Below are 17067 nucleotides of genomic sequence, written 5' to 3' on the forward strand. Positions count from 1 at the left end.
ACCACATCCTGCCCTTCCCAACCACTGCAGGCCCATACTGTGTGCTGGGCCCTGGCTCTGAGGTGGTCAAAGCTGCAGAGGTGTGAACTGGTCTCAGAGCTGCCCACCTAATGCTTCCAGGGATTCAAGGGCCCCAAAATGGCTGGAGGAACACAGAGGGTCCAGGCGAAGCCCGAGGTCATACAAGAAAGGGTCACCCTGCCCATCATGGGAATGGCAGCCCCAGATTCTAAGTGGGGAAAGAATTAGGAGAGCTTTGGGGAATTGTGGTGTTAGCGGGTGCTCCAGGAGGGAGAAGGGGAATATGCAAGGCCATGCATCAAAATAAGAGAAATGCTAACCAAGTGCTAAGTGTGTGCTGAGAGGAGGTTTTATAGCATTATCTAGATCAATGGTTCTCAAACTCAAATATATGTCAGACTCACCAGAAAAGTATGCTAAAACACAGATCACTGAGTGTCACCCCTAGTTTCTACTTCAGTAGGTCTGGGTGTGGGCTGAGAATTTGCATTTCTTACAGGTTCACATGCTGCTGATCAGTGGTCATACTTTGCGAATCACTGGTTGTATCAGTTAGCTACTGCTGAATAACAAACAAGCCTGAAACTTATAGGCTTAAAATGACAGCCATTTATTATTTCTTACAAATCTACGGGGCAGCCAGGGCATGGCTACCTTAGCTAGATGGCTCATCTCTGTTCCCTGTGGCTCCTCATCTTCCAGCAAGTCAGCCCAGGCTGGTGGTTCAAATTCAGGATCTTATTTCCTCTGCCATTCAGCCTCCTGGGAATATTCTTGAGACACTGCTGTAAAAACTCATAAAGCAAGAGCTGTCACACTCCTGGTCCTTCCACCTCCTGGTGTGTTGGGGGTTATTGGCCTTCTGGGGTGGGGTTCACCTGGAGACTTTTCCCAATAGCCCCTGGGTTAAGGTTTCCATAGTCAGGCCTCCAGAGTCCTGCCCTGGGACCACAGGGAAGTCTTCCCTGTATGATGTGGGGCTCTGACCTCAGTTTCCACATCTGAATATTGAGTATACTAATTGCAAAAATATCCGCCCAATCACCTGTAGCCTGCTGTGAGTTATACATGAAATGAGCATGATACCTAAAATATATCACAATGTACATTGGCTCCTAATTCTGAGGCTCTGTATTCTCCTGAGAAATGGAACAAAGCCAGATTCTTTCTTTTATTTCCTGAGTTCCTATTCTGTGTCCAGGCTTGTGTTGGCCAGTGGACACGGCCCTTGCAAATCTTCTGGCCCTTGCAAATCTTCCGGAAGCCATCACAATCCAGGATGATAAGACCTAGAGGAAGGAAATGAAAAACTCCTGATGGGAATCAGGGTGATTCCAGAAATAGGCAAGATCTGAGCTGGGCTATGGAGGAGATGGAAGCACAGTATACTAGGCAAAGGGAATTGCATGAGCAAAAGTTCAGAGGTGGCAAAGTTTACCTTGTAAGAATTCAGCAGCTCAGGGAGCACTTGACGTCTGAAGGAGTCCCGAGAGAGATCAGCAGTGTCCGGGTTGTGAATGTCAGGCCGATGGGAAGAGGGAGCCACAAAAGGACTTAAAGCCATGGAGGGAGACTTGTGATGAAGCCTGGTTTGGGACAAGACCACAGAGGCGGGGAACAGGGAATGGATCACATTTGAACTTGTCAGACGGGTGGTCCAGCGTAATATGACAAGGAGCGAGGGTTCTACTTTTGATAATGATAACATTTGAGTTGCAAGGATGAGAAGGTATGAGCTATACAGAGAGTGGCAGGAAGAGCATTCCAAGAAAAGGAAAGAGTAAGTGCAAAGGCCCTGGGGCAATGAGTGGTGATAATGAGGTCAGAAATGATAATAAGGTCAGAAATGAGGTGGGACACAGATTGTGAAAGGCCTTGCAGGTCAAAGGGAAAAGTCTAGATTTTAATCTGGGTGCAGTGGAAAGAGAGGAGCGATATATATAATTTCCCTCAGTTCCCATCAGAGCAGTGTGTCAGGGTGGGGGGGTGAGGGAGGAGGGATTCTCATCAGCTGTGTAGGATGAGTCAGGCCTTAGGGGAAATGAGATAACTGGCAGAGAGAGGTGGGAAAGGGGCAGTGGAAGGGCCTGAGGTGACTCTGAGGAGAGGGAAGCCCCAGGGACACTGGGTTCTACTCCATATTCCCAGGACCCCCAGCCCCCAGCTGGCCCTGAATGCAGGTATATCCCTTCCTCTTTCTCACAGACTCAGTCATCTGTCCCATCCCACCCCATCCTGGCCAGACAAAGCTGGCATCACAGAAATGTGGCAGACCCAGAACAGGGAGGATCTACAGCCGCAGGGCTTCAGGGCAGGCTTCCTGGAGGAGGTGACTTCTAATTTCCCTCATCCTTCTCTTGTTTCCACCAACACAGTTTGAAGATGGAATCCTGGACATCTGCTTGATGATCCTGGACAGGAACCCCAAGTTCCTGAAGAATGCCTGCCGTGACTGCTCCAGGCGCAGCAATCCTATATATGTGGGCCGGGTGGTGAGCGCCATGGTAAGCGAGTGGCTGGGCCCATGATGGGCCCCCATAGGCTCCCCTCTTCCTGGGATGATGGAGGCTGCACTCCGCACTGGGCTTAGTGGGGGGACCCAGGGGATGAAGAAGTCTCAGCTAAGACAGCTTGTATTTGGAAAGACAAAATTTACAGAAATAAGGGTAATGTCATGTGGTCCCTAAAAGCAACTCATCCATTCATTCACTCATTCAACACATATTTATCAGATGCCACGTGTCCTAGGCACTGGGGATACAGCTGGGTATAAGATGTGTATGGTCTCTAACTTCAGAGAGCTTGTATTCTCCTGGGTGGGCGGGAGGAGGCAGACATGAACTGAGATACCACGTGCATGAGTCACAGAGATGATGATTGATGCAAGTGCTGAAGGAAGCTGGAGGTGTGAGGGTGTCTATCTGTCTAACCTTAGTCAGGGGTGGGGCAGGAGGCGAGGACCTCCCTAAGTGATGATCCCTATGCTGATAGAGTAAATAGGAGAAGAGCATTCCAGGGAGGGGAGTAGGTTGTGCAAAGGCCCTGAGGAAGGAAGGAATTTGGCAGGTTTGAGGAGGAGAAAGGAGGCTGGCGTGGCTGGAGTGGAGTGAACGAGGGGAAGTGGGGTGCAGGAGGTGGGCACGGGTTGGATCCCGCAGGCCTCATCGGCCACCATCGGCCACCATCGGGAGGCTGGATTTAATTCTCAAGGCAATGGGAGTTTGAGGGGAACAACACGATGTGGTCAGGGGCCAGAGTGAGTCTTGGTAAAACTCTGATCACATTCTGTCACTCTCCTGCCACCCTACAGACCAATTCACATCTCCAGCATCACCTTCACAACCTTGACCCCTCTTCGCCTCCTCCCTTCCCCTTCTCTCTCCCACACCCTGGACTCCAGCCCCAACCATCTCCCACATACCAGTCTGTCACACCTTAGGATCTTTGCATGGGCTGTTCCCTCTCCTAAATTCCTTTCCTTGCCTTTCACCATGCACTGAGCTCACAGCACCTGCTCCCCAGGCTGGGCCCCTCTGATGTCCGTCTGCTTGTAGGTCAACTGCAATGATGACCAGGGTGTGCTGCTGGGACGCTGGGACAACAATTATAAGGACGGCATTAGCCCCATGTTCTGGATCGGCAGCGTGGACATCCTGCGGCGCTGGAAGACCTCTGGCTGCCAGCATGTCAAGTATGGCCAGTGCTGGGTCTTCGCTGCTGTGGCCTGCACAGGTGAGCTCATGCTGGACATGGGGAGGACCTGGAACCTGCTCACAGCCTCCCTGAGCCCTGTGAGGAGGGCAGGAAGAGCACTCGAGGGAATCAGGAACCCTCAGCTCTGGTCCTGCTTCTGCCTCCAATGCCACCAATGTACTACGTGGCCTGGAGTTGGCAGCTGTCCCTCTCTGGTCCTTTTTCCAACAATTACCCTGCAGGTGGTTATTAGGATCGAGGGACGTCACTGGGGAGGCAGCCTGGGCACAGGGTTGAGAAGATGAGCTTTGGAGCCGGGCTCACCTGAATTAAAAATCCCCAGTAACACTCACCTGCTCTGTGACCTTGAGCAAATGACTTCCTTCTGAACCTTGGTTTCCTTGTCTGTAAAAAGGGGACAATAGGATCTCCCTCCTAGGGCGGGTTGATAGAAAGCTGCTCGGCCCACAATTTAGCCCAGTGTGGCTCTAAGTAAATAGCAGCTCTTAGTAGCAACTCAATAATAACAGCCATATCGATGTCAAGAAAGAGAAAACACTTTCTAAAATGCAGATGAGGAAAGAGAAAGCAATTTAGAACCAAAATGTAAAATAAGTATTTACAGAGTCTTAAAAAAATTCGAGTTCAGAAAATGTTGAAGATTGTTCCAGGTTGGTGATGGTGCTTATGAGAATGGGTCTGTATCCCGTACCAGTTAAAAACATAGACTCGGGTCGAGGCCTGAATCCCAATCCCAGCTCTGCTTCTTACCAGCTGAGTCCTCGGGTAATCACTGGGCTTCTCCGAGCCTCAGCTCCGTTACACTGAACCCGATGTAGTGACGGTGTATCCTGGGGCGGTTGTGAGGATAATGCGGGAAGTGCTGGAAATGATTTCAGGCACCCAACAGCAAATACTTGTTTCATGCTGCTAGATTATTCTTATTACGATTATGACTACTGCTATTATTATTTATTAGGCTCAGGAAATCTAAGAGGCTGGTCCTGGTTTGAAGCTTCTCTGACTCCACGACCAGGGCCCAGGCCCAGAGAAGGGTGTCAGGGCGTCCCAGGGCTGTCCTCCACACCAGCAGTCTGCACAGGGCGGTGCAGCCCGGGCTCCCAGCTGGGCTGTCTCTGCTCCCCCTTCGCCATGGCCAGACCACCCATGCCTGTCCGCTTCTGGGATCCATGCATTCCCTTTTCTTGTGCAAACTTCCCCAGACCCCTTCCTCTGAGGGGTCTGAAATGCCCTTCTCAGAGAACCCCATGGGTTTTCTGGAAACACACCACCATCTGCGGCCTGGGTCCCCAAGCCCGCCTGCAGACACCTCCCTCCTCCCAGGGCTGTGACCTCTGGAGGTCCTGCTCCAGACCGCTCTCTCCCCGAGGCCAGGGCTGAGTCTGGGTCCCTTGCAGCCTTCTCCCAGCCCGGTGTGTGAGAGAGCCAGGGAAAACTGGCTCAGGGGAGCAGGCCCCCGGGGCTTCTCCAAGGTGCTGCATGCTGGACTGGTCCAGGGACTCTGGTGTCCGGCTGCCTGGTTTTAGTCCCAGCTCTGTCGCCAGCCCCTGCATGAACTTGGGCCAGAGAACTGGTGTCTCCAAATCTGTATCCTCATCTGTAAGTGGCCATTGATGACTGACCTAATTCACAGGGCGCTCTCAGGACGCAGGGAGATGTCACTTAGCAGTCTCTGCTTCAAGTTAGGCTTGCGTTTGCAGGTTCCCAGGGGAAGCTGGGATTCCTCAGCTGGATCCTGGAGCATTTTTTGGAATGTCCAAGAGTCAGCCAGCGGTGACTACAGAGACATCTGCAGTGGCAGGCACCACGCCACTCTTTGCACTTCCTCCCTGGGCACGGGGTAGACCAGACTGCCTACACCCCACTGCCTCTCTGAATCACCACCACATCCCCCCCCCCCCCCCTCAACTGCTATTATTAGCTCCTCTTAGAGGAGGAAATGGAGGCTCAGAGAGGGGAAGTGGTTGCCCAAGGTCATATAGCTGGGGAGCAGCACAGCCAGGCTTGAAATCAGGTGTCTCCGGTTCTGGGGCAGCATCCTGGCCTCAGCCTATGATGATGAGGCCTCTGGGGGCACCATCTCTAGGACAGGGGTGATGTCTTGGTCCTCAGGCAGCAGGGACAGGCCTTCCCACACCCGGTCTGTATGCTGAGGCCTGTCATGTCCTGGGGCAAGGCCTGGGGTCAGGACACCAGCCCCTGCTACAGGCGGCAGACCGTCTACTGCGTGCGCCACAGGGAAGCAACCAAGCAGGAGGTGGAGGACCAACCCTGTCCCTCCTCCCCTCTCTCAGGGGCCCTCGTGTCTCCTGGCCAGAATCCAGGGCAAAGGCTACACACACATGCTCTCTCCACCCGCCTTCCCCAAGACTTAATCTCAATCAAAACTAAAAGACAAAAGTCCCACAGGTCACATTCAGCAGGGCTCTTCTTCTCACTTTTGAAACAAGATATTTATTTCCTTTATCACACCCTGAGAATGTGTTACTTTCACAAAAACACTCAAAAAGCACATTAAAAAAGCGGGGAGTGAAAAAGTATCCCAATGCCACCTGTCAGGAGCACCCCACTATTCAGGCCCGGATCGTGCCCGGGGCTTCCCTCCCTCCCCGGAGGTCTGTAGGCGCCAGCTGCTGTCCTGCCTCGTTTTCCTCTGTCACTGTGACCCCTGTAAACTGTGCTCTGGCGTGAGTTCAGGGCCCTCCACGTTCACGGGGGTACCCCAGCACGACTGCCGGCCCCACGTGTACCACGACCTTGTGTGGTAGAGGAGGAAACAAGGCCCAGAGGGGGCGAGGGGCCAGTCCCAGAGCCCACAGGCCAAAGCTGCCAGGGCTTGCACGGAAGCCCCCGACCCTTGTTCCCTTTTCTGCATGTTCCACTGTTGGCTCCTTGTCCTGAATCTCTACCATTCTTTCTCTCCTTCCTTCATCCCCTTCTTCCTCCCCTTCTCTCTACGTCATCCACCCCTTCATCCATTTGACAAATTAGTCTATGCCAGGCCTGTGCTGGGCTCTGGGCATATAAAGGAAGGCAGATCCCTCATTGCCCTTGGAGGACAAATTAAAGGATCCCTCACGTGCCCCTACACTGAGCATAATGATGAATCCCCACTCTTGCTATGAATGCAAATGATGGAGCAATCTAAACCTGGTGGGCGGCCTTCCAGGCTGAGGGAATAGCATATGCCAATGGCCTATGGCTGGCAGGAGAGTAGAGTGCTGGAGGAGCAGCAGGTGTGGCTGGAGCAAAGTGCCCAGGAGATGGTCTGGAGCCAAATACTGTGGGGCCAAGGGCCATAGCCAGAGGTCAGGCCTTGACCCCAAGGTTTAGCAGAGGAGCATTGATGTCAGTCTTGCATTTTGGGGGTCTTCTTTTTTAGCTGTGATGTGAGGAGGCAGAGTGGACATGGAGTGACCAGTGAGGTGGGCACCATCCCCTTACCTGGATGGTGTAATGGGTACAGTGCTGCCCTGGATACAGGTGGGCAGGTGGATGCCCAGAGCAGGGCAGATGTCTCCAGATCCTCATCCTCTAATTCCTCTCTCCATCCTGTCCTCTCCCCAACCCCCAGTGCTGCGGTGCCTCGGCATCCCCACCCGAGTGGTGACCAACTTTAACTCGGCGCATGACCAGAACAGCAACCTGCTCATCGAGTATGTCTACAACAAGTTTGGGGAGATCCAGAAGGAGAAAAGCGAGATGATCTGGTGAGCTGGGGCCTACTGGGGAGGGTCTCCTGGAAGGGACACCTAAGAAGACTTCTCAGAGGAGGCCACTTTTGAACTGGGGTTAAAAGTTGAACAGTATTTGGACAAGGGGGAACAGGGCCCGGGGAGGGCTCTCCAGGTAGGAGCCACAGCATGAGCAAAGGAGGGAAAGTCAACACACAACGCATGAAAAAGCATCAGGTGAATGATTTTTCGGGAGTCTGGAATGCCAGGTTAGGGGGTCTGGGCTTGATGCCAGAGGTGACAGGTTGTCACCAAACGCTTCAAACTGAGAGAGAGACACTGATGACACTGGCAGGAGGTGAGAAGGGGAGAGACTGCAGGTGAGGGGCTGGGGTATGGTCCAAGGAGGCCATGACGAGGCCTGAACACGTGAGCTAGAAAAGAAGGAACAGCTCAGAAGGGAGGAAGACTCATCAGCTGGACTCAAGAAGCCACTGAACGGTGGGGGGCTGTGGGAGAGGCACTGACAGTGACTCCCGGGGTAGGAGTGAGCAGCTGGCAAGGGCCCAGGGGAGGAAGAGCAAGGAAAAGCGTTGGGGACATGCTGGGCTGAGCCCAGGCCAGGCGAGTGTGGACTGCCCATGGGAGGTGACAGGGAAAGTCTGAGTGTGAGTCCTCGCTTCATTTCTCCAACAGGAACTACCACTGCTGGGTGGAGTCATGGATGAGCAGGCCGGACCTGCAGCCTGGCTATGAGGGGTGGCAGGCCCTGGACCCCACGCCCCAGGAGAAGAGCGAAGGTGGGTATGCGTGGCCCCCTTCCCTAGGCGGAAAAGCCAAGCCTTGGAGAGAACTCCCCGACAGTGCCTCAGCCGGGGGTAGCAGAGCCAGGGTTCTAACCCCAGTCCCGCTGGCTCCAGAGACCACTGATGGGTCTGCACAAGTGTGGGGGTCCTCTCCGACAGTGTGCGATCCCCTTCTTTATCATTTGAAAAGTAATTCACATTGTGGAAAACAGAAAATATGGAGAAGTGCAAAGAAAAAAATCAAATAACACCTTCGTCCTCTCCCCCCACCAAAAGAAATAGTAACATTCACACACATTAACATTCACACCCATTCCAGTCATTTCCTATTACATATTTGTATGTGTGTGCAGGAGAGACAGAGACAGAGAGGGAGAAAGCAACAGAGACAGAGAGAAGGGGAGAAAAAGACAGAGAGAGAGAGACCTGGAGGGAGGGAGGGAGACAGAACACGAAGGCAAAACTGGGTGAAACCAAATGGATCCTTTCTCAGAATAATATTTTTAAATGCAGAGAATATATTACCTAGGGTAACGAAGAAAACTATTTACACTGAAACATGTTTATCAAAATTTCTTAAAAATAAATTTATGGTATAATAACATATGCTTTTCATAACAAGATCTAGTGGTAGAGATAGTAAGTTCCATAATGTGCTGGTACAGATGCATACAGGCGGCATTTCCAGTTATCTATGACAACCAAAGTGATATATAAATGTCTGTGTTGCTTATGGGTGACAAGTGATAAGTGTGCCTAAGACTAGGGTTTGTCTGCTTTCACAATCAAAAGATGTGTTATCAAATTTCAGTGAAGACAAAGATGTAATGTTTTTCCGTCCAAGTACATGGACTCCTGAATTTTGTTTGCAGCACTTTGGGGGTCCTTGGTCCCTGCATTAAGATCTCCAGCTGCACGTGGCCTTTTGTCTCTTGGCCCCGTCACTTCTCCATATGTCATTGGCATTTCTCTATCACGTAGTTTTCTGTGATTTTAATTTTATTTTTTATTTACAAACAATTTTTTAAAGATTTTATTATTTAGTCATGAGAGACACAAAGAGAGAGGCAGAGACACAGGCAGAGGGAAAAGCAGGCTCCCTGTGGGGGGAACCCAAATGCAGGACTTGAACCCAGGACCCCCGGATCACACCCTGAGCCAAAGGTAGAGGCTCAACCACTGAGCCACCCAGGTGCCCCTGGAGTCTCCATTCTTAAGTTGTACTTTCTGCTGCCTTCCTAGAAATGGGTCCCCGAGATTGCTACATTGTGGTTGAAATGTGGAAGGTCACCCTCCCCTCAGCCCAGACTCGAGACTCTCTTCTTACCCCCAACCAGGGACATACTGCTGTGGCCCGGTCCCGGTGCGTGCCATCAAGGAAGGTGATCTGAGTACCAAGTACGACGCGGCTTTTGTCTTCGCCGAGGTCAATGCCGACGTGGTGAACTGGATCCAGCAGGACGATGGGTCCTTGTGCAAGTCCACCAACAACTCCCAGGCCGTGGGGCTGAAGATCAGCACTAAGAGCGTGGGCCGTGATGAGCGGGAGGACATCACCCACAACTACAAGTACCCGGAGGGTAGGTGCCCCGCTGCCCAGAGCCTTGGCCACCGCCTCGCAGAGAGGCAGCGGCTCGGACCGCGCGGCAGGCTCCGGAGCGCGCGCGGGCTTGCGTGTTTGCTTTGGCAGCCCGCGTGCAATAAGGAGCTGCGGGCTACTCTCCGTTTTTTTTCTTAGAAAAGAAGCATCCTGGGAGGCAGTAGTACAGGAGTATTCGTTTAAGAAAAGAATTCTGTATTCCATAGAAGGATTCCACTGGTTATTTTTTTAAAACCTTGCTTTTTTGGCTGGCTTGACTTGTATACCACTGAAGGGATGACAGTCCCGTAGCAGAGGCGTGCATCGGAACAGAAAAAGGAATGATGTCTGTGTCGTTTATTAAGGGTATTTGTCGTAGCGGCACCTATAATACAGCTGAAGATGGGCAATCCCACCCCCATCACCCCGCCCCACCCCCTTTTTTTTATTGCAACATATTTGGACTAGAGCGGCTTGGAAGTCCAGAGGGGCCGGTCCTGGAAGACAGATTCCAGAAACCCTGTTGTGTTTATCCGTGCAGTATTTCACACACAGCTGGGGAGGTGAGCCGAAGATGGATGGGGCAGGAGAAGAGAAATAGAGCAAGAGCAGCTTAATCACGTAGCTTCAATCAGATACAGAGACGAAGCCGCTAGCTGCTTTTTGCATCTTCTGTTAAATCAGGAGAGGGAAGAAAGGATAAGGCTTATTTTCTAAATTGTTTTTGAGCACAACCAACAGTGCAATACTGTAGATGTTTTCGAACCATCTGTGATCACAGGGGGAGCTCACAGAGGGGCCTAAGGAACCATCACCCCCACCCCTTTCTCTGACTCCCACTGACTCACCTGGGCCGACTGGTGCCTGGGTAACAGGTGGCCATGCTCTAGCCAGAAGGGAGACAATGGAAGGAACAGGTGCTCCCCCACTGGCTTCTGAAAGGTCTAGAGCTGATGGTTTGATGGGAGAAGTAGCGGCGTACCCAGCAACACGGGGGAAGAAACGAAAAGGAGGAGAGGCAAGAGATAAATGGGACACAAAGGAGGGGAGCTCCACAGGTAGGGAAGAGGAAGAAAAATATTTCAGGTAGAAGTAATCCCTGAGCAAATGCTGGGAGGTGAGAAAGTTTGCCTTGTATCGGTGTTTACTATCCACCCAGGCTTTGGAAACGACATAAAGGTAAGTAAAATACAGTCTTAAGTCTTTGAGTGGCTCCAAAGTGTGAGTACGTAAACAGGAAACAATTTGGCTAAATAAAAGCATGATAGGCAAGAGGCACCCGTGAAACTCCAGAAGACATTGTGACTCATTTTCTCCTAGGGCTGGAGTGATCAGAGAAGTCTTCCTGGAGGAGGGGGTATCATTGAGTGAGGGTCTTGAGGAATATAGGAGTTTACTTGGGGAAAGTAAATAAAATATTCTTTCGTTTTCCTTTAGAGGAGGGGCTCCTGTAGAGGTGCCCAGAGTCACTGGGGCTCTGAAAAGCCAGCTTGCCCTGCCCCAGCCTCGTTACCCTTGGTCCCTATTTTTGCCGTAACGGAACTCTCTTCCCCATCCTCACAGGGTCCCCGGAGGAGAGAGAAGCCTTCAGAAAGGCCAACCACCTGAACAAACTGACTGAAAAAGAGGAGACTGGGTTGGCCATGCGGATCCGCGTGAGTGAGAGCATGAGCATGGGCAGTGACTTTGACGTCTTTGCCTACATCAACAACAACACGTCCGAGAGCCACACCTGCCGCCTCCTGCTCCATGCCCGCACCGTCAGCTACAACGGGATCCTGGGGCCCGAGTGTGGCACCAAGGACCTGCTCAATCTTTCCCTGGAGCCCTTTTCCGGTAAGGCCTTGTGTTCCTGGAGCAGTTACTGACTGTCAACCGACGATGTGCTAGGTAGTGTCCTGGGCGCTTGGCATGTGCAGTTCACCTCACAGATGTTTCTGTGGCACTTCCTCTGGGCCAGGCCCTGCCTAAGTCCTTTATAATGAGCAACCCATTTAATTCTTACAACAAAAAGTGGGAGGTAGATTCTTTTGTTGCCCCATTTTCCAGATGAGAAGACTGAGCACAGAGAGGTGAAGGAACTTTCCCAAGGCCACACAGCTAGGAAGTGACAGGACTGCAACTTGAACCCATACTCTGAGCAACTATTCTGTTTTGGTCCACGTCATCTTCATGGGACCTCAGACTGCTTTCCTGGACTCTCTCCTGCCCGCTCCCAGCTAATTCCTCTCCTCTGGCTCCCTGCAAGGCCCCTACAAGAGCGTCTCCTGTTCCTCTGGCAGTTCTCAGCCTCAGAGAGAAGAGGGCTTCCTGGTCAGAAACCTGCACTCACGTCCCCTTGGTGTCTTTCCCTGCCTGGCTGGTTCATGGCACCTGATTGTCTTCCTGAGGCCCTGAGGGGCTGTGGCCACTGAGGTCACTTAGTGAGGCAGCATAGAGCCTTGGGTCCTGCCCCCCAGCAGCCTGATCCTGGTTTGTGCGTTTGTGGCCTTCAGGTGTGAGGAGGCAAAGGGGTCTTGGCGGTGAGAGAGCACCAGGGAGCGGTGGAGCCTTCTGACCATCCTCTGAGGGGCAACGTGAACATTCTTCATGGCTGGGGTGCAGAGAGGAGGGTCCCACTCGCTGGGTGACCTGGACAAATGCCTCCCTGAACTTCAGTGTCCCCATCGGGCACGAGGGAGCCACGAGGACCCGGCAGGGTGGGACCGTCTGGTGCGGGGAAGCGGCCGAGCACCGAGTAGGTGCTCGATGCCTGGAGCCAGCATGCTCCCATGCAGAGCTGCGGGAGGGGCCCAGCGCCAGGAGGGCTCCGTGTATGTGGAGTCTGCCCCCCCCCCCAGTCCTGTATTCTCTCCTGTCAAACCCACGTGTCCTCCCCTTATCGCCTCTGCCTCCGCCCTCCCCTATCACCTCTGGTGCCAGGGCCACGGACTTGGAGTTCCTAAGAGGGCCTGTTAAGCCTCGAGTCTGTGTTGTAGACGGTGCCATCTCCTGGTTTTTCTATCTTGGGCCCACCATGGGCACTCCTGGAGCCTCACACCCAGAGCAGACCGTCTAGCAGGGTCCCTGAGCCGGGGGGGAGGCCCTCGGGGGCAAAGCCAATGGCCCCAGTGCTGGGCCCCAACACTTAGGGCTGCTAGGACCCATGTCCTGAGGCCAGCCAGACCTGGCTTTGTCCCTGGCCTCCTCCACTTTCTAAATGGATAAACTTGGGTGAGGTGAACATGCTCTCCGAGCCTGGACTCACACCCATCATTCAGTGGGATGACAGCACATCCTCCTGACGGGCTGCCAGGAGGGCTGAAGGAGACTGTGTCCTCAGGAAGTATCTGGAAAGTATGAAATGGGGGCCTGACCATGGGAAGGCAGAGAAGCCCCAGGGGTCTGTCCTGGATACCCACTGGACAAGATGGCAGTCTTGGTGCTGAACTCAGTAGCTCCTGAACCCCTGCCAACCTCAATGGCATACAAAGGACCCAACTGTCACCTCTGCATCCAGGCCCCGAGGGGCAGGGGCAGAGGTTCAACCCTACAGGTGCGCGCTGTAGCCAGGACACCCAAGTTCTAGCTCCTATCATTCTGTCAATGGGCTGTGGGCTCCTGGGTATTCGTCTTCTCCGTTCCAGGGCTTAGGTTCCCCACTTGTACGAAGGCTGGTTCATGTTTGAAGAACCTGCCAGCCCTTCCCTGTGACTGTTACACCATCAGGTTCTTCTCATGTTCAGAACCGCTTCAAAGGGAGAGACTGTCTTTCCTGGAATGTGTGGCACGGGGTGAACTCCAGCCTGGGCCAGCGATGCCAGAATAACTTCCTTCCCCTTGAGTCACACTTTGCCGCGCATTTACCATCTGGGCCCTTGCAACACTGTCCTGTGGAGGCTCGGCCAAAGCCCGTCAATGTTTCCCATCATCCCAGGGACGTGTCCACAGCAGAGAGGTCCCTCCTGCCTCAGAGACCCGTGAGGGGCCTGGCCTGTAGGAGACCTCAGAGGAGGGCTGAGGTCCTGTGTGTTGCCCCCCGGCTGCAGGGTGAGGCTGGTCCAGGATGCCGGGCTGGGGCCTTCAATGCCAAGCTTGCCCTGAGATAGACGCTTTCACCCCCGGAGACCCTAGACTTTGGCTGCCTTGTTTGTTATTCTTTGATGATAAGATATGGGGAATTTCCAGAATGTGCTAATGGACAGGAAACCAGGCCTAGGCGAGGGAGCCATCCCCACCCTTGCCTCCTTGCAGCTTCTCTCCCCTCCCCTTCCTGCCCCTGCCCCTCACCCCTCCAGGTGGGTCACTGGGAGTGCACCAATGTGGCCACGCCCAGGGCACCTTCTAGAACAGGGCAAGTCATCTAAGGAATAACTGACACTGACTACACACAACCTCTCCTCTCAGCCATCTGGCTTGAGGCCAAGGCCCTGGTCCCTAGACCATGGATGACAGTTCTCAAAGGTCCGGCCTTACCTTGGCTTCAGCCTTCTGGAAAATTCAATAGCTGGGGTCATGTCCTCTAAGCTCCTGGAGAGCAGTGTTTTCCTTCTTTCCCACGTAGCTGGCCAGTTTCCACTCGGTTCCACAGAGCCCCAACTCTGGGATTTTCACCCTTTTCTGTTTTTTTGGCAGAAGTTTGGGTTTCCTTCCCCCACGTCATCTGCTCAGAGGTGGGGGTGGGTCCACCCCGGGGGATGAACTGCTGGGGCTCCGGGCAAGCCGGGGGGCCAGGACCTTGACCAGCAGCGAGAAGGTGGCTGCCCACTGGGCCCTCACCATCCTTCAGCGGCCCTGGCAGGCCCAGCACCCCACCCCTCGCCGACCTCCCCTCAGCCCAGAGCCCTCGGCAGACAGGAGTACCTAGCCGGAGTCGACCGAGCATGACTTGGCTTCTATCTGTTTTTGCCAGTTACCTTCTATTTATAGTAAATGAGACTGGTTTGCCACAGATGACAAGTATCCATAGGCAAAAAAGGTTAAAAAGAATAAAGCGGGAGAAAAACCATGAGCAAATAATGAGGTTCTCCTCAGATGTGTGAGAAGTCGGGTGAGTGGCCGGAACCGGTGGAGGAGGGAGGAGACAGGTGGCAGGAAAAAAGGCAGTCTCCCATGGAGGCCCTTGGACTGCAGGGAGAGGTGGGCTGGGCTCCACCGAGCCCCAAGACCAGCCCTCCAGTGCCCTCGTTTGACAGGGGAGGTCCAAGGAGCCTTCCAGAAGGGGTTTGCCCAAGGTTCTCTGTGACCAAGTGGGCAAGCACTCAGTGGACGAGCCTGCAGATTCTCAGGCCTCTGCTCTTTGAAGTGCTCTTTCCTGCCTCCTGCAAGCTGACTCCTCATGCCCTCGTGCCTCAGTGTTGTCAGAGAAATGGGGCTAGAAACCACACCTTGCTTCTCTGTGGTGGGAGAGGCTGGCCCTTTTCATCTCCTCATCACTGTGTGGCTTTTGCTCTGAAATGGCCTCTGGTCTTAGTTCCTCCCAGCCAGTGCCCGATGTCCCAGGGGATAGAAGGGAAACAGAGAGGGGAGGTCACCTTCCCAGACTCACACAGCCAGTCGGTGGCCGAGCTCAGCCAGGTCTCCTGATCTGAGCACTTACTGGCAGAAGTATTTGTTCATCTGTAAAATGGGTACAATCCCATCAGCTTCATGCAGGAAGTTGAGGTCCTGAGAGGTGAAGTGACTTGGCCAGCATCACCAGCCAGCAGAGGGCAGAGAGGCAAGATTAGAACCCCGGCCTACTGGAGTTCCAACACTTCTCTGTTCTGTCTCCCCTCCCAGTGCCTCCCTGGAAACCCCCGAGCCAGGGCAAATAAGGGAAAGCCCTGGGATTTGCCCATTCGTTCACTAGCTATGTGACCTCAAGCACCTTCTTTTCTGTCTCCGTGCCTCTGGAGATGCCACAGGAGAGGTGGGGGCCGTGAATCAGCTATCACGAGACTTCTGTCTCCCCTCCTGCAGAGAAGAGCATCCCCCTTCGAATCCTCTATGAGAAGTACTGTGAGTGTCTGACAGAGTCGAACCTCATCAAGGTGCGGGGCCTCCTCGTGGAACAAGCCGCCAACAACTACCTGCTGGCCGAGAGGGACATCTATCTGGAGAATCCAGAAATCAAGATCCGGGTAAGGGATGGCAGGGTGTGGGGGCAGGGGCAGGGTCCCAGGACAGGCCCCCCACACACCAGCAGCCCTGCCGCCTCTAGATCTTTGAAGCCGCAGGCTTCCTCAAATCCTAACTCTGTCAAAGGAAGACATCGTGAAGCCAAAAGAATTTGGGGACTCCTACCTCTAGGAATGAATCCTAGAATCCCAGAGTAGTGGGTAGGGGTGTGGAATTTAGGGATCTCAGAATCCAGAGCTCTGGTGGGGGCAGTGGAGAGGCAGAGAGGAGTTAAGGCAGACTCTGGAGTCTGACTCCCAGGGTTTGTGCGTGGGTGGCCCTGGGCAGGTTACTTCGCCCCTCTGGGCCTCAGTTTATTCGTCTGCAAGGTGGAGTTAATACTAGCACCTAGGTGTGTTGTAAGAATTACACGTGCATCGCAGGAAGCGCATCACAAGGGCTCATAGTGGCTGACCTTGTCACCATCAGCGTCGGCATCACAGCAATTTGCTTGGAGGAGCCACAGCCTCCGAGTCCCAAATGCAGCAGTTTCAAATAAATGATAAAGAGCAGAGGGGGAGGGATTGAGCCCTGGGTGCCAGACACTCTGCTGGGAGCTTGCACATCTCTGCTCAGTTAACCCTCACGAGAGCCCTGCAGTAAGGCATTTCTCTCCTGTGAAGAAACCAAGACTCAGAGTGGGTGGTTTACTTTCCCAGGGTCACTCATTGAGAAGGGTACAGACTAGCCTGGTCCCAAAGCCTGTGACCTTTCCACTCCAGACCCTAGAACAAGGGAGGCACTTTCTACCTCCCCCCCCCGAGTCCTGAGGAGCCCCGCTGCAGGTCTGCAAACGTCTATATTTTCTAGATGAGGGAACAGGCACAGAGGTGAGGCGCGATCGTGCCAGAGCTGGGCCAACACTGGGCCAAATCACAGCAAATACAGAAATGGCCCAGCCGGGCCCCGGCCTGCCCCGGAGGGGCTCTGGGCTCCTCTGCCTCAGGGCTGCCCCTGACATCTGTCCCGTACGTTGTCCCAGATCCTGGGTGAGCCCAAGCAGAACCGCAAGCTGGTGGCTGAGGCGTCCCTGCGGAACCCCCTCACCGCGCCCCTGTTAGGCTGCAGCTTCACCATGGAAGGGGCCGGCCTCACTGAGGAGCAGAAGGTCATGGACGTGTAAGTGTCCGGCGCT

At 53.7% G+C, this 17067-nt stretch overlaps 1 protein-coding gene and 1 long non-coding RNA gene across 2 annotated transcripts in view; one reads left to right on the plus strand and one right to left on the minus strand.

Annotated features, from left to right (window-relative positions):
• TGM2 (transglutaminase 2) overlaps positions 1 to 17067 on the plus strand; it is a 31787-nt gene that overhangs the window by 12131 nt on the left and 2589 nt on the right. The window contains exons 5-12 of the mRNA XM_041732863.1: positions 2397 to 2525; positions 3576 to 3753; positions 7310 to 7445; positions 8106 to 8209; positions 9553 to 9795; positions 11358 to 11630; positions 15735 to 15895; positions 16915 to 17051. Coding sequence (XP_041588797.1) covers positions 2397 to 2525; positions 3576 to 3753; positions 7310 to 7445; positions 8106 to 8209; positions 9553 to 9795; positions 11358 to 11630; positions 15735 to 15895; positions 16915 to 17051 — 1361 coding nt within the window. The remainder of the gene's footprint in view (positions 1 to 2396; positions 2526 to 3575; positions 3754 to 7309; positions 7446 to 8105; positions 8210 to 9552; positions 9796 to 11357; positions 11631 to 15734; positions 15896 to 16914; positions 17052 to 17067) is intronic.
• On the minus strand, positions 8 to 15725 carry LOC121478061. Its single transcript, XR_005984413.1, has 3 exons — positions 14250 to 15725; positions 1460 to 1607; positions 8 to 1310 (listed from the first exon to the last, which is right to left on the minus strand). It is a non-coding gene; the product is annotated as an uncharacterized LOC121478061 (long non-coding RNA).

This window comes from Vulpes lagopus, chromosome 18, assembly GCF_018345385.1.
Source record: "Vulpes lagopus strain Blue_001 chromosome 18, ASM1834538v1, whole genome shotgun sequence".
Lineage (NCBI taxonomy): Eukaryota > Metazoa > Chordata > Mammalia > Carnivora > Canidae > Vulpes > Vulpes lagopus.